Source organism: Cyprinodon tularosa, unplaced genomic scaffold (genome assembly GCF_016077235.1).
Source record: "Cyprinodon tularosa strain WSP-4 unplaced genomic scaffold, ASM1607723v1 ctg509, whole genome shotgun sequence".
Classification (NCBI taxonomy): Eukaryota; Metazoa; Chordata; class Actinopteri; order Cyprinodontiformes; family Cyprinodontidae; genus Cyprinodon; species Cyprinodon tularosa.
This window is the reverse complement of record NW_024039240.1, coordinates 20294-43601: the sequence shown is the minus strand read 5'-3', so window position 1 is coordinate 43601 and position 23308 is coordinate 20294. Positions and strand designations below refer to the sequence as shown.

The window sequence follows — 23308 nt, the reverse complement described above, 5'->3', positions numbered from 1 at the left end:
TAGAAAATATAAATACCACTCCTTTAACCCTAAATTCATATCTATACTCAAGGAAATGCAAAGACTTATTAAAAAATACTTCCAACCCATTTGTTAAAAATACTATCCGAGTATGGTATGATGTACATAAATTCAAAAATGAAATACCAATACTATCCCAATTCTCCCCGATCTGGGGCAATATGTCATTTGAACCAGGTAGGAAAGACGTGGGCTTTAAAACATGGTTTGCTAAAGGTGTGTGCAAAATCTCAGATTTATTTGATAATGGGATTATGATGAGGTTTGAAGATTTGAAACAAAAATTTGACATTCCAACTAAACATTTTTTTAAGTTTCTGCAAATCAGAAGTTTCGTCTTGGGTAATCTAAAGTCTCTAACTTTGCCTACTCTTACTTCTATAGAAGAACTGGCAACAAATGACCATTTGAAGAAGGGCCTAATATCCCGCTTTTATAACATCCTCAAAGACAGCTCCCAGACATCCTCAGAGCACAAACGACTGGCTTGGTGTGAAGACTTGAAATGCAACATATCAGTAGAGGAATGGCAGAGGGCCTGTCTAAAGGCACAGACACAATCTATTAATACACAATTTAAGTTAATCCAATACAAATGGATGATGAGAACATATGTTACTCCAACATTACTAAATAAATTTAATTCCAACATCCCGGATACATGTGCTAAGTGTGGAGATAAAGGCAGTTTGATTCATTGCCTTTAGGAATGTCCTGAGATTCAGAAATTTTGGAAGGAGGTTTTGGATAAACTTTCACTTATCATTGGCATTGATCTCAATCTGTGTCCTAGGTTGTGTGTCTTAGGAATTTTCCCCACTCAAACTCAAATAAGCAAGGTCGATCAAAAGTCCATAATTTATTGTTTGGTGCAGGCTAAATATAGTATAGCCAGGTCCTGGAAATCTATAACCAGACCCCAGCTAAAAACTTGGTTGTCTACATTATCAAGCTCTCTTGCCTTGGAGAAACTCACCTTTATGATTAAAGGTAAATACAATGTGTTCCAAAAGATATGGAAAAATTTTTTGCTATTCTTGAAAAATTTAAATACTCACAATGAGGACTGACTAAACGCTCTCTAGCTAATTTTGACTTTGTATTCATTCTTATAGTGGCTGTAAATCTGTTATCTTCATGTTAATTCCAAATGTACTCACTTGCTCAAAAATGTATGACACTTAAACACTGACGTCGGGATGCAAAGAACCAGGGAGGACATTGCCTTCACCCCATATCTAGCCTGTGGACTGTGATTAAATCTCTTGGACTAAGTCTCAACATAGTCCCCTGAGATGTCAATCTTAAAATATTTTGTCTCACTGTATTCATCTAATGTTGGTCACCTTGAATGTTTAAGTGGTTAATGTGTTTTGTTTTTTTTGTTTTTTTAGGTTTGTTAGGTGTTTTGTGCACTTGTGAGTTATTTGTCTGTATGTCTCTTTGAATTGTAAAAGACAATAAACAGATTTTTGAGAAACAACACATGTCATCTCAAGGCACTTTACAGAGACAATTCAACCAGATTATACAGTTAAAGGGATTCCAAGTTTTCTATCTAAGGAAAACCAGTTGATTGCTTTAAAAGGGAAAAACTCCCTTTTAACAGGAATAGACCTCCAACAGAACCAGGCTCAGTGTGAGTGACCTTCTACCAAGGCCGACTGGGGTTTAAGGAGACAGAAGCAGAGATACAGAAATAAGCAGAGATACAAAAGGTAACTGTCAACCAGCTCCCCAGGCAGCCCCGTCCAGGAAACACACATCCACGATGTGTGTTGGAATTAAATTTATTTAGTAATGTTGGAGTAACATATGTTCACAGTCAGAGAAACTGACTGTGAATTAAACTTTAAATTAAGAAATGAAAGACATTTTAATAGAAACAGGAATGACTTCAACATTACTCAGCGATTAAAATTAAGACGCTACAATTTGTGAAAAATGAGGCTTAAGACAGTTAAGTCCAGATCACAGATTACTTTATTTACCACTAAAAATCATTTTCCCTTTACACAGTAAATGCCAAACCCATTCTCAATTTTACCTTGAGAAATACTCTTATCTAATACTCTATGGCTGAAACTGTGCTGAAGACCAGAGTTTCAGCATTTAACTTCAATCTGGGGTTAATCTAATTAAATAAAGGCTGTTTTAGTTTCCTATGTGCGCTATGGATCATCAATATATCTTTTATCTTTAATCTTTTATCTTATCTTTCTTTTCCTGGTTTGGGTAATAATGTAGTTTCATAGTTGGCATTACATTCTTATTTTCAATACATTCTTCTAAGGTTTTAATTAATAGCTCTTTAAATTCATCCAAGGAAAAAAAAGTATGAAAATTGAAAGTCAAACCATCTTGACCAAGTAATTTGGCTACTGACATTTGTTTTACAGCAACATCAGATTCTTCTGTCTGTAATCCAGAGTCCCTTAATGTTTAGAATGTGAAGTAAATTCTAGGAATTTTGTGTTTAATACTTTCCAAAAAAGATATTAAACCTGTGATGAGAGTAGACTGAGTTCATAGAGAGAGCTTTCTGATTTCTTTTTGAAGATCTAATTTCAGGAATACCCTTTCTCAAGTTTAATTTATACTCAATTTCTGTGGGCTAACCCTGACCTTTAACCTAAGCCTAAACATTATCAACATATAACCAACCCTAAACCTAACCTAAACTCTACACACTTTGCTCATAACCTACAACCTAAGGCAAGAATCTATCTTAATGACCCTAAAATGTGGCATATTTAGGATAATATCCCCCACAAAGTTGAAAAAAACATGGCTACACATTTGGGGAGAATATTCCCATGTCATATAAAAATTAAGAAAAATGTTATGTCTTCTGAATGACAGACACAGTGTGTTACATAAAAATAAATAAACAAAACAGAACAACAGAGCAGAGAAACAGAAAAATAAATCCTGATTAACAACCAGAAAGAAAAAAAAGAACTATTAAAGTTCACAGAACTCTGCATTAGAGAATAACTCAACATAAAGTCCAGCATATAGCGGCTGAGTGAATGTGGTCTGGACTCTGTGGAGGAGAGTCATGGTTTCAGAGACGCTGTAGAAGGATAGAATCCCTGCTGAGTGATCCAGGTACACTCCTATTCTGGAGGTATGAGGAGTTGAGATAGAGGTCCAAATGTTGTCATGACCAAATTTAGAAACATCATAGGAACATTCTAAAGCCCAAGATTTGTTATTATATCCAAATTTACTCTCATTACCCCATTTTGCTCTGGTGATATTCTTGTACGCAACTGCTAGACGAACTCTTCCTTTCCACTCCACCTCCCAATAGCAACGTCCAGCCAGACTTTCTGTACTCAGAACCTGAGAATAAGTAGTAAATCTGTCCGGGTGAGTAGAATAAGACTGATGTTGATCAGTCACTGTCACCTTCCTGTTCCTCTCAGATAGCAGCAGTAGTGTGTGTGCTGTGTTTTGATCCAATGTAATTGTGTGTGAATATTTAAGGAATTCAAATCTGCTCGTGGGTTCTACTTCTTGGAGTAAAAAATGCATCTCAGCTAGTGTCAGATGATTGACACTTGGTTCTCGCGAACATGTGGACATGTGGGAGGCATTTGTCCATGTGTCTCTCATAATGTCCTGTAGGTTGTCTCTGAGCTCTGACACAGCTGCTGTCACATCCTCAAAGTGTCTCAGAGGACGGATATTGATGCTGGATGAGTGTGTAGACTCACTGAGTGCTGACAGTGAGGGGTAGCTGTGGAGAAACTGGTTGTGATCCTCTGTGTTTAAGAGCTGCTTCAGCTCAGCTTCTTTCTTCTTCAGCTCAGTGATCTCCTGTTCCAGCTTCTCCTGAAGCTCTTTGACTCGACTCACTTCAGTTTCCTGCTGGGATCTGATCTTCTTCTTAATTTTAGTGCGTCTTTTCTTGATCAGGCGGATCAGCTCAGTAAAGATCTTCTCACTGTCCTCCACTGTTTTATCAGCAGAGTGATTGATGGCCTCCACCTCCTGTTGAAGCAGCTTCACATCTTTCTCTCTGTCCTGGATTCTCTGCTGGATTTTTCCTTGTCTCTCCTCCAGCTCTCTCTGCCTCTCAGTCCTTTCTTCTTTAGCTGACACTGTGTCATGGTCTTTATGTCATCCAAACAGCAGAGATAACAGATACACTTCTGATCAGTACGACAAAATACCTTCATCACCTTAGCATGATCAGAGCAGATGTTCACCTGGAGGTTCTTGGAGGGCTCCACCAGCTTGTGTTTCTTAAATGTAGCTGAATCATAATGAGGCTGAAGGTGTTTCTCACAGTAAGAGGCCAGACAGACTAAACAGGACTTGATGGCTTTCAGTTTTCTTCCAGTGCAGAAATCACAGGCCACATCTTCAGGTCCAGCAAAGCAGTGATCAGTAGGAGCAGCTTGGTTTCCAGTCTTCATTAGACGCCTTACTAGAGCAGTGAACATGTTCTTCTTCAGGTGAGGCCTCCGTATAAACGTTTTCCTGTAGCGAGAGCTTTTGATTCCTTTATGATCCTCTGTAACCTGGTGTCTTTTTATATCTTGTATTCAGTATCTATGTCCGCAGGATGTAGTTACCAGATTCTTTAGCAGATAGATCTCTTGATAAATCGAATAGCAGACGTTTTTAAGTCCAGCTGATTTGGCTCCCTTTCTTCTGTCAGTTGCAACAACTGTGTAAGTGCACTTTTTGAACAAAGAAACAGGTTTTTAGCTCTGATCTACTTATGACACATCAGCATAGAAAGGCTGGGTGGAACCACCTTTACCAGGTGGTCCCGCCCAGCCTTTAGTCTTTGATTCTTGGAAGAGGAGTGTTCTTAAGTAAAAAAAAAATAGAAATTTTTACTGTCTTTACAACGGTTTCATGTTCAGAACAACTGATTGTGTACCGGTAACCAAATCTCTAAAATCTAATTTCTGCACAATATCAAATCATGAAATAAGAGTCAATGCCACTGCAGAAACTAAATGTGTTTGGTTGCACAGGGAAATCTCTTACCTGTTTCCTAACTGCACTGTAATGGCAGCACAACACAAAGATGAGTTTGCTTCATGCTACTGGCCTCAGTAGTAGATGGTGAGGTGGTAGATCTACAGGAAACATTGGATACTGAAATACAGAATGCAACATGGCATATTAAATAGAATTGGGACACATTTGGTCCATCATATCCTGAGGTGTATGTGCAGATTGAACCTTTTTAAATAACATTTTACAAGAAAATAGCAAAACTAAAAATGACATTCTGACATTAGAAATGACATCCGAAAATCTGACTTTTTGCAAATTGTTGACATTTATACAAAGTAATGTCTCTAGATTGCAAATACCACCACAGATTTACTACAATAGTATTTATAGAGCATTTAAAATTGTATATTACTAAACTGATTTTTCAACATTTCAATAGATTTCAGTAGTTCTATTAATCTAAATTTTTAAAAGGTTTAGTAATTTAAGTTAAACTTAACTTCAGCTGTAATTGCTGCTGACACTATTGATGTTAGATTCATGTAGTTATGGGTCAAATATCAGTTTAAAGCACTTTTTAGTTATGTTTAAGAAAGTCATATACAAATTAAAAATACTGGATTTCAAGGGATTAATTTGAACATCATTTATGGTTTAAATAAGAATATATTTTTGTCCCACTCCTGCGTTTGTCTAGTTCCGATCAGCTATAATGAAACAAAATATATGTTAAGAGATAATATAGTCATATCATTTATATTTGGTATGCACAAAAACTGGAGAAATTAATGCAAACCTTTTTAATGAACACTGACACAGACAAAAACCTTATAATATTCTAAATTCTCTGAGTTATAATTTGTTTCCGTTTTTAAAGTCAAGGAGCATTGAACCTAATGTTTTTTAATGAGCTGGAGCTTTTATGGCTTAAAAGTTATCATAAAGCTAAACCAATTTAGCCACATAAATAACACAAAAAAAATTAACAAAATGAGGATTAAAAAAGTAAATATGATGTAAACTTTAAGCTTTTTTATGTTTAGATCAAAATATGTACGGATCTCATCAAAGTGGCACTTTGATTCACATTGTGTATTGCTTTATTTACAGACTAACTTAGTTTTATAAACAAAGAAAAGAGGAAAGGATACTTGTTGGTCACCATATGAAGCTTAGTTACACATTTCTTCCTCTTTATTGCATTTTAAAAAGCCAAACAAATTTTAATTCAAAGTCTTCAGCATATTTAGACTGAGTTGTGGAACTTCTCTGAATTTCTTTCACATTGTTGATGGTGCCCTCTAGTGTTGAAGAAGAGTTTGTTTACATGAAACCTAATCTGCAGCAGAGAAGCAGCACTAAGTGACAGGAACAGACTGTCTGGATGTTCTCTCTTCATCCTCTGACATAGGAGCTGGCTCAGAGCTCGTCTGCCTGGCTGTGTGTTTCCTGGACCGGGCTGACTTTTACAATTGCCTTTTGTATTTCTGCTTCTGTCTCCTTGAACCCCAGTCGGCCTCGATCCCCAGATGGCCGCTCACACTGAGCCTGGTTCTGCTGCTTCCTCTCCACTGTCGCTACAAGCATAGTTAGTGTGAGGGATTGCCTCCGACTCAATGAGTCGATGCAATCAACTGCTTTTCCTTAGATAGAAAACTTTGACTCAATTCGTCTGTATGAGGTGGTGAACTGTACTATGGCACTATATTAATAAACTGAATTGAATTGACTTTTACCTTTGGAAAATATATTCTTTATATTCAAAAAATTGTATCATAATAATAGAAAACTGTAAGATGATGTTTATTCATAGATACTTTTGTTTTTCTAAAATGAAATTGCTTTTTAAAAAGTCAAATATGCTGCAAAAATATTCCAAAGAAACTTAAAATCCATTCGGAAGCTACAGTCCTTGATGTTTTGTGTCTTTTTAGAGGTTTAGAAAATGTTCACTGTTTATCCTTTTTATTTTGACAGTATAACAGACTTTTATAGTGAGATGTCTAAAGACAATCAGACCTCAGGATAAAACAGGAGCAGAGCTGCAACAAGTTACAAAAAGCCATGGACTTCACAGTAATTACTTGTGGGGGGGAATTGTGTAATATATTATCATTAAAAAAATATAAATTTAGATTCTTTTAAGTACACACATGTCAAACCTCTCCCCTGATTTATGTCAGTGCATAGACTGCTCTTCCTGCTCCTGTGTGCAATCACACAGGTGAATCTCATATACTAATCACATGACCAGCAGAAGAGCAGTTACTTAACCCCTGAGTGTTTACCTGTCATGGAAACATTTATCCTAAATGTGTGCTCACCAAAGGTAGGTCAAGAACTGAAACACTTTGACTTATTCTTCACTAGCTCTCTGGAAATATGCTATGCTCACTACTTTGTGATTAACTCTGTGACTGTCATACTGTCACCAGTTTTAAGGTGGGTAGCATGTGTGGAAAAGGTTCTGTTAACGTCCCATTACATAATCAGCCAATAAACCTTTTAGATGAGTTTATTCATCTGTTTTCTCAGTAGAGGATGATGCTGATGCTGTTGCACAATATAATGCAGAAAAAGATCAACTGACATGAACTATATACATTTCCGTTTACATGTTTAATGATTTAAAGTATATCCTTCCCTGTGTTTCCTGAACCTTTGCAGATAAATTTATTACTCTTATTTATTAGAACATTTAAACTAGGAAAGTGTGATAAAGTGGTAATGTTCCCTCATGGATCAACTGAAGGGTGGAGCAGGAGACTGCCTGAACAGTCACAAGAAAGAGGTATCAATCTGAATCAGGTGATACAAAAACAATTAAATCTAGAATGATCTGATCAAGACTTTGGCCTGTGTAAGCAGTGATTGGAGTACTAATTGGTCGTTAGGCTGATGGTCACTTTTGTATGACAACATAGTTTCAATTGTCATTGTTAAACTTTGCTGACTATGACAAGGTACTCCTTATAAGGCTGTTTATCTGTACAGAAGAAGACGTCCAGAGGTCTTCATCCTGATCTCAGAGCTTGAAGCTGGGTGAAACCAACATCTGCTGAAGGTAAAAGCTGATCGGTTGCAGCCTGTGTGCACGGACAGGTGACTGTAGATCAGAGCTTAAATTCATTTTTTTTTTTTTTTTTTTTTTTTTTTTTTTTTTTTTTTTTTAGGAAGAGAATTTTACTGTCTCTGACTGAGGGGAGAAATGGAGCAAAATCATCTGGACCAGGAAACCTTCTCCTGTTCAATCTGCCTGGATCTACTAAAGGATCCGGTGACCACTTCCTGCGGACACAGCTACTGTAAGAATTGCATAAATGAACACTGGGATGAAGAGGATCAGAAGGGAATCCACAGCTGCCCTCAGTGCATGAAAACCTTTATACCGAGGCCTGATCTGCAGAAGAACACCATGTTAGCAGCTTTAATGGAGCAGCTGAAGAAGACTGGACTCCAAGCTCCTCCTGCTGATCGCCTCTATACTGGACCTGAAGATGTGGGCTGTGATTTCAGCACTAGAAGCAAAACGAAAGCAACAAAGTCCTTTTTAGACAGTAAGGCCTCTTACGGTGAGAAACACCTTGAGCCTCACTATGATACGGCTACATTTAAGGGTCTATGTGAAATCACAATGGATCCAAACACGCTAAACAATTTTCTGATGCTATCAGAGGAGAACAGGAAGGTGACTGTGACAGGCTACCAGTGTTATTCTAATCATCCAGACAGATTCAGTTATTGGCGCCAGGTTCTCTGTAGAGAAAGTCTAACTGGACGTCATTACTGGGAGGTAGAGTGGAGAGGGATGGGAGTTTATGTAGCAGTCGCATACAAGAGTATTGGGAGAGCAGGAAGTGGGAATGAATGCAGATTTGGATGTAATGACAAATCTTGGGCATTAGAATGTTTTGAAAAACGTAATAGTTTTGTGCACAACAACATCTGGACCCCCATTTCGGCTACCATTTCCTCCAGAATAGGAGTGTACCTGGATCACTCAGCAGGTATTCTATGTTTCTACAGCGTCTCTGAAACCATGACTCTCCTCCACAGAGTCCAGACCAGATTCACTAAGCCCCTACATGCTGGACTTTATCTCGAGTTGTTAACTGATGCATAGTTCTGTGAACCCCAATAGATTTTCTCTTTTCATGCTGCTTATTGGGTTCATTGTTCTAATGGCTCTACTGCTTTAGTTTTCAAATAGTTCTGTTTTTTAGTAGCCATAAATTATTTCACTGCTGATTGTTTCTTGTATGAATCTAATGAGCTCTAATTGTTCTGCTTTTTCTTCTTTGAATAAAGTGTACTAATGAAATTAGCTGAACCTGCTTCGGTTTCCTTTATTGTTATACAAAGAAGAAATGGAAAATGACAACTTGGAACTGATGCTTCTATCTTCCTTTGGTTTTAGAGGTGTGTGTGTGCTGCTGTTTCTCTTTATAAAAGATCTCCATTTGGAGACATATGGAAAGATTAAATTTTATTACAACAAATTATGAGTTTGTCTTAAGTGCAGGAACCTCTTTAGTAAGCCTCATTTCATACTCCCTCCAAAAGTTAAAAACAATCCACTGGACTTTGTTTCCAAGTTTGAAGACGTTTCAAATCACGACCAGGAAGCTTTTTCAATTCAAAATGTCAGGAATAGTGTGGAGTTGGAAGATTTATATGGTAGCCCAACAAAGCCTTGTTTGAAAACATGCAAATTGGAACAGATGAACAGGTCTGCCCCTTTGAAATGGTTTCAGATAAAATGCCTAATTACATTACAGGCTTCTTTTGATGGCCTGTATTGCCCCACTGAGAGGTTGGTTGTTATAGGGGATTGTTGGCCTGGGTGAATAGATGAGGTCCTCCGGGCTGTGATTGTTACTGGAAGGGATTAACCCCATTGCTGCATTGTAGGTTTTTGAAAGCTGAAATCTGAGCCAACCTCCATCTGTTTGAGGGGTGTTTTTTTTTCTTTTTTTTTTCTTATACAGGTGCTGGTCATAAAATTAGAATATCATGAAAAAGTAGATTGATTTCAGTAATTCCATTTAAAAAGTGAAACTTGTATATTATATTCATACATTACATACAAACTCATATTTCAGATGTTTATTTTGTTTAATTTTGATGATTACAAATGACAACAAATGAAAATCTCAAATTCATCATATCAGAAAATTAGAATATTACTGAAGACCAATAAAAACAAAGGATTTATAGAAATGTTGGCCAACTGAAAAGTATGAACATGAAAAGTATGAGCATGTACAGCACTCAGTATTTAGTTGGGCCTCCTTTGGCCTGTATTACTGCAGCAATGCGGCGTGGCATGGAGTCGATCAGTCTGTGGCACTGCTCAGGTGTTATGATAGCCCAGGTTGCTCTAATAGTGGCTTTTAGCTCTTCTGAATTGTTGGGTCTGGTGTATTGCATCTTCTTCTTCACAATACCCCATAGATTTTCTATGGGGTTAAGGTCAGGAGAGTTTGCTGGCCAATTAAGAACAGGGATACCATGGTCCTTCAACCAGGTACTGGTAGCTTTGGCACTGTGTGCAGGTGCCAAGTCCTGTTGGAAAATGAAATCTGCATCTCCAAAAAGTTGGTCAGCTGCAGGAAGCATGAAGTGCTCTAAAACTTCCTGGTATGTGGCTGCGTTGACCCTGGACCTCAGAAAACACAATGGACCAACACCAGCAGATGACATGGCACCCCAAACCATCACTGACTGTGGAAACTTTACACTGGACTTCAAGCAACGTGGATGAAGTGCCTCTCTTCTTTTCCTCCAGACTCTGGGACCTTGATTTCCAAAGGAAATGCAAAATTTACTTTCATCAGAGAACATGACTTTGGACCACTCACCAGCAGTCCAGTCCTGTTTCTCTTTAGCCCAGGCAAGACGCTTCTGACGCTGTCTGTGGTTCAAGAGTGGCTTGACACAAGGAATGCGACAGCAGAAACCCATGTCTTTCATACGTCTGTGTGTGGTGGTTCTTGAAGCACTCACTCCAGCTTCAGTCCACTCTTTGTGAATCTCCCCCACATTTTTGAATGGGTTTTGTTTCACAATCCTCTCCAGGGTGCGGTTATCTCTCTTGCTTGTACACTTTTTTCGACCACATCTTTTCCTTCCCTTCGCCTCTCTATTAATGTGCTTGGACACTGAGCTCTGTGAACAGCCAGCCTCTTTAGCGATGACCTTTTGTGTCTTGCCCTCCTTGTGCAAGGTGTCGATGGTCGTCTTTTGGACAACTGTCAAGTCAGCAGTCTTCCCCATGATTGTGTAGCCTATAGAACTAGACTGAAAGACCATTTAAAGGCTTTTGCAGGTGGTTTGAGTTAATTAGCTGATTAGAGTGTGGCACCAGGGGCCATCAATTTTGAACCTTTTCACAATATTCTAATTTTCTGATATGATGAATTTGAGATTTTCATTTGTTGTCATTTGTAATCATCAAAATTAAACAAAATAAACATCTGAAATATATGAGTTTGTATGTAATGTATGAATATAATATACAAGTTTCACTTTTTAAATGGAATTACTGAAATCAATCTACTTTTTCATGATATTCTAATTTTATGACCAGCACCTGTAGATGGCTTCCTTCACGCCCCTCTTCTAGCTTCCTGGGTGGGAAGTGAAACATCTTCAAACTTGGAAACAAAGTCCAGTGGAACTGCTTAACTTTTCTTTTTTTTTTTTTTTTGGAATGACCGAGAATCTTCACCTCATTTGATACTGAAGTCGGTCAGATGTTTGGTTTTACCTTCAAGAACACACTCTGATTACATCACTACAAAGAGATCCCAGAGGGAGAGAGAGCATGTATTAAATGGATCTGTTCAGTTTAAATTTAAATAAATGCAATTTTTACCCTTTTAAAGATGGAAATGTATTCTGTGAGGGGAGATAAAGGATTGTAAACCCATTCTAATGTGTTACTGGTTTCTTCTTTTGGTAATGACAAAGTTTGAAAAGTCAATGATAAAGGCAAAATTCAAAGCCTGAAAATAATATGAAGGGAGACTCCCCCTACATTACATATTTAATATAGTAAACTTACTAATGCAACTCTTCTGCTTCAAGCTTCTTGGAGAATTTAGACATAGCTGTAACTACTGAGAAAACCTGTTGACAAGTTTAGACATTTTTCTTCACATTTGATCATGGTGTTTAATTTATCTCAATATAGCCTAAATCAATCTAAAGCTATTCAGAATCTTTGTTGCTTTTAGCAGCCCAGACTGTGGAGACAGTTATGAAATTACAATTCCCAGATTTAAAGAAGTAAAACCAGTTTTTTTCCAGTTCTAGTTTGGAACAAATTCTGTTGAATTCAGATCGTGTCCCATTGTGGATTTGAACTGAACACAAGTCTTCTTGTTAGGACGAGGAACTTTAGAATAAAGCTCTCATGTTGCTTCATTGTTTAGCTCCACTGTTGGTGGTAGTGTCTGAATCCAGGTACAGAAGGGAAAAAAGCCTGCCTTATTTTGCTTCATCTTGTCAGCTTAACCAGATGATTAGCTTCTCAGAATATTAGTCTGGGTTTTATGTTTGGAACTGATCTCTGTACAGGCTTTTTACTCTCTGAACCTGGATTATCCACCTCTGGCTGTGATTAAAGCTTCTTGTTTCTACAGTGCCTGGCAAGAGTATTCAAGCTCCTGGAACTTTTCAACCTTTTGCCACATTTCAGGCTTTAAACAAAGATATAAAATTATGATTTTTTTTTTGTGTAAAGAATCAACAAGAGGGAGACAAGATTGAAGTGGAGCGAAATTTATTGGATAATTTAAACTTTTCTAACAAATAAAAAAAAACTGAAGAATACAGCCCCTTTCGCCAATATTTCTTTGCTATTACTGTTTTCCTGTGAGCATCATTAAAATCAAGGAACACATCAGGCAGGTTTGAAATAATGTTGTGGAGAAGTTTAAATCTGGATGATAATACAAAAAGGTTTGGATTGGGCTGGAAGCAAATGCTAAGATTGTTACTTCAACTTCTGTTTCAGATCTTACAGAAATATATAACTTGTCTCTTAGCTACATCATTACTTTAATCTTTTTGTCAGATGGGAGCCCCAAAGCAGTTTTCAGAAATTACAATTTTAGCAGTTTTTTCCTCAAAACAAAGTTAATGACCTAATAAAATAACCTGAACTCCAAAAAAATGATTCTTTCACCTTCAGGAAATGAAGAATACCAGAATGATTTTAAATAGATTTACCTTGAAAGTGACTAATGAAGAGACAATGAAAAGGTAGCCAATAAAGGAGAAAGTATCATATAAATACTTAGAAGATCAAATATATCAGAAACTCTTTAAATGACTGGAATTTGATCCAAAAATTATTTTTCGCTTGATTAAAAGCAGTTGGAATATTGTGATATTTGCAATCTCCAACCTAACCACTAGATGTCAGTAACTGTTACAACATTCCTTTAGAGAATTAAGACTGCTGTAAATCCAAATCCAAATGAAACTGCACTTTTTTAACTGCATTTAATATTTCTGTCAGGGCTTATCCACATTTTCTGCTGCTATTTTTAAAGGACACCTTAAATGAGTTAAGTCTTAAAACTTCAACATTCCTCAGATACCCTTGAGCAGACTTTTAAATCCCTTTTTCTCCATTGATTTATTTTATTAACTATTAAATATTTTCAGTAGTGTTTAGTGTTTGGGTATTAGATATAATAATACTCTGATATTATAAAGGTACCATTGTATTTTAACCAGTGGCCTTTTGTGGTTATTTTATACATTGCATGGTTTATAACTCAGGCCAGATTCTCTCTTCTTTCAGTAAGATCTCAATGAACAGAGACAGATATCTCTCGATAGTGATTAATTGATAACTTCGCTGATAGCCGTAGTCTAATTTACTAATTTGTTGAAGGCAACAAAAACAGCTGGTCCAGGAGTATAACCTTTTATGTAAAAGCTAAGAACCCTGGTGAGGAAGCAAATCACAGTTCTAATCATTCAGCTAATACTCATTAATTGGTTTTAACCTCCCTTTGAATGGCCTATTAATTAACTACAACTTCCGGTTCAACTTATTTAATGTATTGATAATCTTCTCGTCAACTTGTCCAATGTACAGCACTTATTTTGCAACTAAAATGTGCCGTATAAATAAACCTGCCCTGACTTTCTTTTATGAAGACAAAGACAGGTTAAACAAGAGGATGATTCTTGCTCTAACTGATTTCTTTACAGCTCCATTTCACCTCAGGAAAACAGATACAATTCAAGTTTCCTATCTTGGAAATAGAAAAAGGTAATGACTCAGAGGTAGAAGAGGTGTTGTTGTGTGGTGTGAAAGCAACCTGTCAGCTTTGACCCTCATCACACAGGGGGAGGGGACAAGGAAGTATTGGAAATTCAGTTTCAAGGGAGCATTTATAAAAAAAACAAAAACAAAGTATAGAATAGTACTCATTGCTTTAACATTCATAGTTTTTATTGTTTTAATATTTCACTGTTTCAAGTGAAATGTCATCTTAATATGTTTCAAGACTCCAGTGACAACATGGTAAAAAACAGTCAGAGTAATCCATATTTCTTGATAATTTCACTTCAACTCATTTATGTAAAGCCAATTTACAACATTTGTAATTACAAGGGGAAAAAAAAAATTGTTACTTCATGCATACACATTTCAATCTGAAAAACTCACACAGAGAGAAAAGATAATTAGAAGAATTTATTGATAAGAAAGTATAGTCTTTGGCGCTCAGACCTCGGCAGGAACATTCATGCTGATTTATGCTTTAACATGCATGAGTAGATGAATGTGAATAGGGATGTTCCCCCTGGCCTGAAACTGGTGGTGGTTTGATCCGAGCTGGTTGACAAGGTGATCTGCTGGGCAGAATTGTGGGACTAGAAGACTGAGGGAGCTGACGCCGGGGCTTCACTCAGACTCAGGATATAGAGGTCCTGCTCGGTGATGCAGGTACCGTTAACTGTCCATGATGAGCAAGCATGAAGCGACAGTGGAGAGGAAAAACTCCCCTTTGGGAAGAAACCTCTGGCAGAACCGGGCTCAACATGGTGGTCTTCTGCCGGACCAATGCGATGAGACGAGGGATGGTGACAACTGGGATTAATACTCTCTGATGAGGTTGAGGTGAAGTCGTGTCATGAAGGACGATTCAGCTGCGATGGCGGAGAAGGGGATAAAGGTGGGTGAATTGTTGTCTGAATTGAAATCCGACATTGCGATTGCAGGATAGCGGCTGGGGTGAGATTTGAAAGTAGTTTATAAAGTGGAAGCAGGTTGCTGATTGGGCTTCGTGGTGGAGTAGTTCGAAGCTGATTGGCTCGCTTCGGAGACGGATCAGCTTCTGATTGATGGAGGTAAGTCAGAGTTTCTTCAATTGAACTTCCGCTAGAGCTTCATTTAAAGTAATACTGTGTATTTATATCATATATACCTGGTTTAAGATTTTAGTCTAAATTTTATTTGCTTTACTACCTGCCGTTATGTTTTTTTTTCTTTTAATTCTGCTTTTATTTTCCCTATTGCTTAATTCATGTAAAACACTTGTCCTGAATTGTATTATATAGAGAAACTAGCTTTGCCAAGCCTTTATAGAATCAGCTCCAATATTCCTAGACCTCCTTCTATGGTAGAAACACTCCATTATTGCAGTTATTTTCCTAACATCCAACTTGATGCTGGAAGTGTATTTTTTTTCTCTTTCACCCCAAAATAATAATTTTGCTCCTGATATGTTAAAGACAAATCATGTGTCAAGGAGCAGGCCTGGGTGATCAGATTCACTCATCCAGGTATTTGGGCCTGGCCAGGTTAGATTACATCCCAATGTGCGCTAAACAGCAACAGTGTAAGCAAAGAGTGCTGTAAACTATTAATCAGGACATTTGAACGTCATTATAAAGATCCTTTGATGTGCTTGTATTCCAACGGACACTAGTGCTTAAAAAAAAGAGCAAAGCTATTATAAAAATGGACAATGTTGATATGTTGGATAAATACTAGGCATTAACAAATAATCCTGGTCAACTTTTCTCTGAAAAAAGGTTATTCTCTCTGCAAATTATGTTTTAGAGGCCAGCTAACATACAGACCAATATCTGTATTTCTATTCACATCATCCACTGGAACACTAAGGAAGTCATCTTAATAATTATAAAATATTGCATTTGTGTTTCTATGTTAAACGCTTTATTGAGGTAACTCCTTTCAATTTTCCTGCAACATCTTTCTGGTCATACTCCTTATTTTCTTTTTGGGGTTTCACATCAAAATAACTAAAATTTTAAATTTAAGTAAATGCAATACAATAATCACAATATAAAATTACTGGATATTTAGATTTCCTCTGTACTATCACAGACCTTGAATCCCTCCCACATGGTGAAGAAGTTGAAATGGACCAGACTCTTTACTCTTCCACAGGAACACAACTAAAAGCCTCCTGTGTCTCAGTGTGACAGTATGGGATGGAAGTTACATGGAAAAGGAGACGTTTGTTTTACATTTTGAACCATTAGAGACACTCATTCTTCTTTTCTCTTTTACTGTTTTCAACTTATATTTGTGTACTAGTGCATTTTGAGCTAGTGTCTCAGAAAAATACAATCATTATGGGGACATAATGACAAAGAAAACACTTCATTCTTGATGTCATATGAATTTTTTTTTTATATCAGACTTGCTACAAAGTTTGTCCATTGACGACCCACATGTTAGGGACTCTGGACAAAGCTGGGAGGGCAGTTCAGCACTGCTGACAGTTTTATGTCATGCTGATTCTTTGGTCAAATTTGAAGTTTTGATAATTCTTAGGTTAAGAATAAATTGTCTTGTGTCCCTCTGTGGTAGAGGATTGATTTGTAGAAAAATTCACACAATTATTTTAAATAAACTTTGAAGAATTTTAGAATTATAAGAACAAACAAAAGTAAAAAGAATAAAAATTCTGAACTTTGCACAGTTTTAGAAGGGAAGTCAAAAAGTTTTACCCAGATGAGAAGATGTTAATCATCTGAGTTGATCTGCTTTAAATAGACAGATTTGATCTGACTATACCAGTATAGTTAAATATGAATTTAAATGAAAGAAACTCTAATGGACATTAAAATGTGAAAAAAAGGGAGAACAAGATAAATAATAAAAATCTGAAAACAAGAAGCTTTAATCAAATCAGGATTTAATCATTAAAACCATCACCAATAGAGAAAAACAGATTTATTTTAGGTGTTTGGTGACATTAAATCAGATAAAGTCCACAAACAGAAAATATATTTTTTCTCAAATGTCATAGTACTTAAAATGTGTGCAAAAAAGATAAGGATGAAAGAAGTGGTTTTACTTTTTCAACTTGGGGAATGGTATGCCATGTTAATGAGTTCACAGTCCTTGCAGCTATGATAATTTAAGAATACAAATATTTGTATCTTTAAGATTATAAATAAAATGAAAACTAATACACATCAGCATCTATAAAAGGTCTGTTTGGGTAAATACAACCAAGAACTGCTGTGCCAGCCCAACTTTAATCAGAAGGGCTAACAGTGGGTTGCATGGTGTTGCATTTTGTGTAGCTGTTGCCTTGCAGCAAGAATGTCCCATGGTCTTTCTTCATGCTGCTTTCATGTTCCCTCAGTGTATGTAGGGATTCCCTCCAGGTCCTCTGGCTTCGCCCAACAGTCCAAGAATGTGACTGTTATATTAATTGGAATTTCTAAAGTTTCCTATAGGTCTAAGTGTGTGTGCATGGCTGTATGTCACTGTGTTGGTAGTTGCTAGTGAGCACAACCTAAAATACCTAGTTATTAACTGTACTTATTTTTGTAAATGCAACAGGTATACATGCTTTGTTTAAGTAATAATGAAATTTATTTTACAGAGGATCTGAAATTGAAATCGAACACCTAAACTTCAGAGCTTAATTGAATCTGTCTATTTAAGTTGACAAAATTCAGCGGTGTCATTGTAGTAATGTAGCATAACTCCAGCATGCAGCGGCTGAGTGAATGTGGTCTGGACTCTGTGCAGGAGAGTCATGGTTTCAGAGACGTCGTAGAAGGACAGAATCCCTGCTGAGTGATCCAGGTACACTCCTATTCTGGAGGACATTGACCCTGAGGTGGGGGTCCTGGCATTGTTGTGCCAAAACCCCAAATTAGCACCATTAGTTATTGTGAAAAGTGAACCATTTTGGAAACAATCTAGTGCCCAAGATCTGTCATTGTACCCAAATCTGCTCTGACTTCCGTTATCTACTCGTCTAATGTTCTTGTATGCAACTGCGACAGTAACTACTGGGTCGGTCCACTCCACCTCCCAGTAACAACGTCCAGTGAGACTCTCTCTACTCAGAACCTGCTCACATTTGTTAAATCTGCTAGGAATGTCTGGGATTCTATAACCATACACATTCAGATTGTAAGTCACCTTCCTGTTCCCCTCTGATAGAGACAGTTCCCCATGTGCTGTGTTTGGATCGAATGTGATTTCACATGCATATTTTAAGAATCCATCTCTGCTGTTTGGCTCCAGTTCTGGTTCTGGTTCTGACAGTAAAGCCTTCTGCTCAGTGATTGTCAGTGAGATGTTTTTCCATGTGTCTCTCAGAATGTCCTGTAGGTTGTCTCTGAGCTCTGACACAGCTGCTGTCACATCCTCAAAGTGTCTCAGAGGACGGATATTGATGCTGGGTGAGTGTGTAGACTCACTGAGTGCTGACAGTGAGGGGTAGCTGTGGAGAAACTGGTTGTGATCCTCTGTGTTTAAGAGCTGCTTCAGCTCAGCTTCTTTCTTCTTCAGCTCAGTGATCTCCTGCTCCAGCTTCTCCTGAAGCTCTTTGACTCGACTCACTTCAGTTTCCTGCTGGGATCTGATCTGTTGCTTCACATAAGAGCTTTTTTCCTGGATGAGACGGATCAGTTTAGAGAAAATTACCTCACAGTTCTCCACTGTTTTATCAGCAGAGTGATTGATAGAGTCCACCTCTAGTTTCAGCAGTTTCACATCTTTCTCTCTGTCCTGGATTCCCTGCTGGATTTTTTCTTGTATCTCCTCCAGCTCTCTCTGCCTCTGACTCCTTTCTGTTGCAGCTGACACTGTGTGGTGGCCTCTATGTTCATTCATTAGGCAGTGGCTACAGATGAACTTCTGATCAGTACGGCAGAAAAAATCTATTGCTTCATCATGTTGAGAGCAGATGTTCTTCTGGAGGTTCTTGGAGGGCTTTAGCACTTTGTTTCTCTTCAAAGGAGGATCATCATTGTGGGAATGAACATGTCCTTCACAGTAAAAGGCTGAACAGACAAAACAGAAGCTGATTGCTTTCATTTTGCTTCCAGTGCAGAAATCACAGGCCACATATTCTGATCCAGCATGGCAGTTATCAGCAAGAACAGCTTGGAGTTTGATCTTCTTCAGCAGCTCCACTACATCTGTTAGAGGTGTGGTTTTCTCTGAGAAACCTGGGTTGAAGGTTTTCCTGCACTGAGGACAGCTGTGGATTCCTTTCTCCTCCTCTTCTTCCCAGTGGGTTTTAATACAGTTTATACAAAAGTTGTGTCCACAGGGAATAGTCACCGGGTATTTCAGTGGATCAAAACAGCTCAGGCAGTAGAATTCTTCTTTTATATGAACTCTCTTTTGCGCCATTTCAGGTCTATAAAAAAAAGAATCTGTAAGGTTTACGTCTTCAAAAAAGAAATCAGCCTGATTTCACAACTTCTGCCGGCAGCAGGGAGTCCGTCAACTCTTAAATACATGCCAGTGCCAACCCTTGTACCTCCCATTCTGAAGGGGAGGCAACAAGGAAATGCACATAGAGCAGGAAAAGGTGGGAGGTGAGTTGGTTTTAAAGAAACAAGTTGTTTATTGCGCTTTAGTCTCTCTTTGTTTATTACAACCAAACTTATCTTCTCTGTTTTCCGTTTGATCAGAAAGAAGTTTGATATCTGCATCAAATAAGGAGACAATTCAGTTTCGCCAAAATGTTTGTTTTATTCGACAAAAACCAGAAAGACGAAATGATTTATAGAGATGATGTCATAAAATGGGACAGATGGACGCAATATTCAAGCTGAGACAGGCAGTAGGAAAGTTCAAAACGTTATTAAAATAAAAACATAAATGCCACATGGCTGCTGCAGGAGGGGGCGGGGCACCGCCCAATCTCAGACACTCTGATTTAACAGTTGAGTCCATCTCCCTGGAAAGGGGTGCAATCCAGCCGATGGGCTGAAAACTGATGCAGTGCGCATCACCCAGAGTGTCCCCGTTGCTGCAGCTCAGGAGGATATGCTGGAAGCCGATCCAGGTCAGGGATACAGAGCAGGCAGGAACGATGAGACAGGATCCAGACTTCCAGGCTGCCTATAGCTCCCAGGCAGGTTCAGAATCTGACAGAATCCGGAAGAGTGACCAGGCGGACACGCACAGGAGCAGATGGGATCAGGTACAGATGGACAGGCTCAGTGGTAGAGGGTTGCAGAGACAGGACGTGGAACCAGAACTTGATGCCGGAAACTTTAAACTGGTCTCCTCCTAGGAGCCAGGCTTACAGGGATAAAAACTTATCCTCCCCACTTTTCAGGCCAAAACCCTGAGGACTCAGCAGGAGAGGAACACTGAACGGTCAGGAGATGAGACAGATGCAAAACCCTCTTTCTACTTGCTGCAAGGATCCAGGACATTAACCATGGAGCAAAACAGCAAAAAAAAAAACAACAACAGACAGACAGACAATGATCTGGTGCTGAATGCTCAGGCTGAACTGAATATAAAGCAAAGCATACAGGTGCAATGAATAAATGATCATTAAAGCAGGGAGGGAAAATGGTTGATGAAAGAAAACAATTAATTAGAGGAATCAGGCCAGATTATTACAGATTATAGTTTTACGGTTTATATGACTGTGGATAAGCTCTAATACATAGGTATACTAGTAACATAAAGAGTTTCACTTCTTTCAAACGGCATTTTGGTTTCATTTCTGGAGAACAGAAACCACTCTGAGTTTTGTTTAACAAATCAGGTTTTGCGTACTGACCCCTTCTATCATCAAATTTCAGATCTGAAAGGAAAATGAAAAAAAATGGGGTTTATCATCTTTACAAAGTACAACCATTGGTCATGTTTGTGCCCAAAGTATGATATGTGTGTAACACAAAATTCAACTAACTACTAGAGAGTCTACTGAACTAATTATGAGTTGTTAAGCGTTACTGGGGCACACCCAGAGCAGCCTTATTATGAGTTACCTGGGAAACAGTAACTAAGCAGGAACTGATGTCTAGTTTCTCTTTCCTTAAGGGTACACAAAGCATGAGTTGATGGTCGGGTACTGGCTGGGTAATAATTAGTTCCTTAGCAACAACTTTATATGATGTTTCACTTTACTTTAGGGTAAAAAAAAGATTAGATAATGGTCAGAAATTAGTTAGGTAATTACAAGATCCTTAGTAACTGAGCTTACCTAATGCTTGACTGAACAAAGTCCATAAAATAATACCTGGTCAATAATTTGGTACTCAATATTTCATAAGCTGTAACTTTACAGGTTTAGGGTTTATTCAGAACCAACACTGATGATTTCAAACTCTAATTTTGTGGTAACAGTTACCTACCTTTTACTCATAAGTTCTGTGGCGAGGTATACAACAGAGGAGATAATCATTTCTGACCTGATAAAGTAAGTAAAACTTGACAGAATATTTTATCTGTGTAGACTGAGATAATCTATTGATAAATCTGTGTTAAAGTTGCAGAGCCCCAGGTCTTCAGAGCCGGCTCATGTGTGCTGCTTAGGGCAGCATACATTGGACGATTTTCATCATTGTACTCATTTACAGCTAAAACTGTATGATGAAACTACAGGATTTAAAAGTTAATAGCTCATAATAAAATGCCTTACACTGTGCAGCCTTATGCACTGATGTAATCTGATTGATCACACCATATGTCTGAACACAATGCATCAGACTCAGTGCTATAAAGAGATGGTGCTGTTCAAACTCATCTGTACAAAAAAAACGGTCAGAGAGGAAGAGTTCCCAACACATACATAGTTCACAAGGTTTAAGTAAAACAGCTTGTAGATGCTTGTGGATCTGCTTCTGCAGCAGGATGCTTTCACATCTCCTTAAGATCCTCCTTATTGCTTTTATAAAATCTTTACAAAGTTACCAAAGCTTAATTAACTGCTTATTTAAAAAACTAAATGATAACATAAACCTTTTCTAGCCTCATCTTTCCTCACCTTCTACAGTTTGATCCAGTTTTTCTGAAACAAAACTAGTTTGAGTTAAGACATGTAAATCATTTCTTAAATTGCATATAGGTAACCGTCATTTCTTATCTCAAACTTGTAATAGCCTACAGGGAAATAAGGTGTGAACCGGGCATGTTCAGGCAGAGTGGTTGGGGAGTTCATTTAACAAACAGGAAAAACTACAGGCAACATAATGATTTTCAAAAAAGAAGCAAACTTGATAGCAAACCAAATACAAAGCAAGAAAAACAATCAAACTCTATCAGGATTATAAGAAAGGGTGAAAATTCATGATTTTGAGTGGAAAAGTGTGTTATGAGAGCTTGGAAAATATAAAGAAGAAACCTTTCCACAATCTCACTGTAGAAGAGAACTTATCTGAAGGGTTTTAGCAATATAACAACAATAAACAATGTTGCTGATCTTTGTTTGCATCCCTATATAGTTGGGTATGAATCTGAATGAAAGTAACTGATTCTTAAGCTATAATTTAACTAAGTGCATTTGTTGAAGATAACATCAAATAATCAGACACTACAAACAGGAAGCTTTAATCACAGCCAGAGGTGGATAATCCAGGTCAAGAAAGTAAAAAGTCTGTTCAGAGATCAGTTTCAACCATTTGCATTTTGAACTCCACAACACAGACTAATCACTTGTTTAGGTGGACAGCCACTACCACCAACAGCAACGCTAAACAATGAGGCAACATGGGAGCTTTATTCTGGTTTTTCATCCTGTCAATAAGACTTGTATTGAGTTCAAGTTCAATGACAATATATCTGAATTCAACAAAATGTGTTCAAATCAGAACAGGATAAAATACCTGCAATCGCTACCTCAATCTGGGTCCACAGTTTTGCTGCTGTTAAGATCAAGAGTTAGTGATGTAACAGGAGCAACTCCTTTCTGACATCACAACTCTGCAACAGAGTTGATGAAACAGGCCGGTGCCTTTTCAACTTCCTGTTACTGCTATATGCTATACATATACATGCTATACTGCTCCTGATGCTATTGATCCTGCG

The 23308-nt window shown here is 37.8% G+C and overlaps 1 protein-coding gene across 2 annotated transcripts; it reads right to left on the bottom strand.

The window, feature by feature from the left end:
- Positions 1 to 2074: 2074 nt before the first annotated feature.
- LOC119795301 (tripartite motif-containing protein 16-like) lies at positions 2075 to 19727 on the bottom strand. 2 transcript variants are annotated; one of them, XM_038303218.1, is made up of 2 exons: positions 18112 to 19727; positions 2075 to 3140 (listed from the first exon to the last, which is right to left on the bottom strand). In XM_038303218.1, the coding sequence occupies exons 1-2, from the start codon at positions 19664 to 19666 to the stop codon at positions 2986 to 2988; spliced, it is 1710 nt and encodes a 569-aa protein (XP_038159146.1). In that variant the 5' UTR covers positions 19667 to 19727; the 3' UTR covers positions 2075 to 2985. The 2 variants fall into 2 exon arrangements, with proteins under 2 accessions (XP_038159146.1, XP_038159145.1); XM_038303217.1 differs by lacking the exon at positions 2075 to 3140 and having other exon boundaries at positions 17236 to 19727.
- Between the last annotated feature and the right edge of the window lie 3581 nt (positions 19728 to 23308).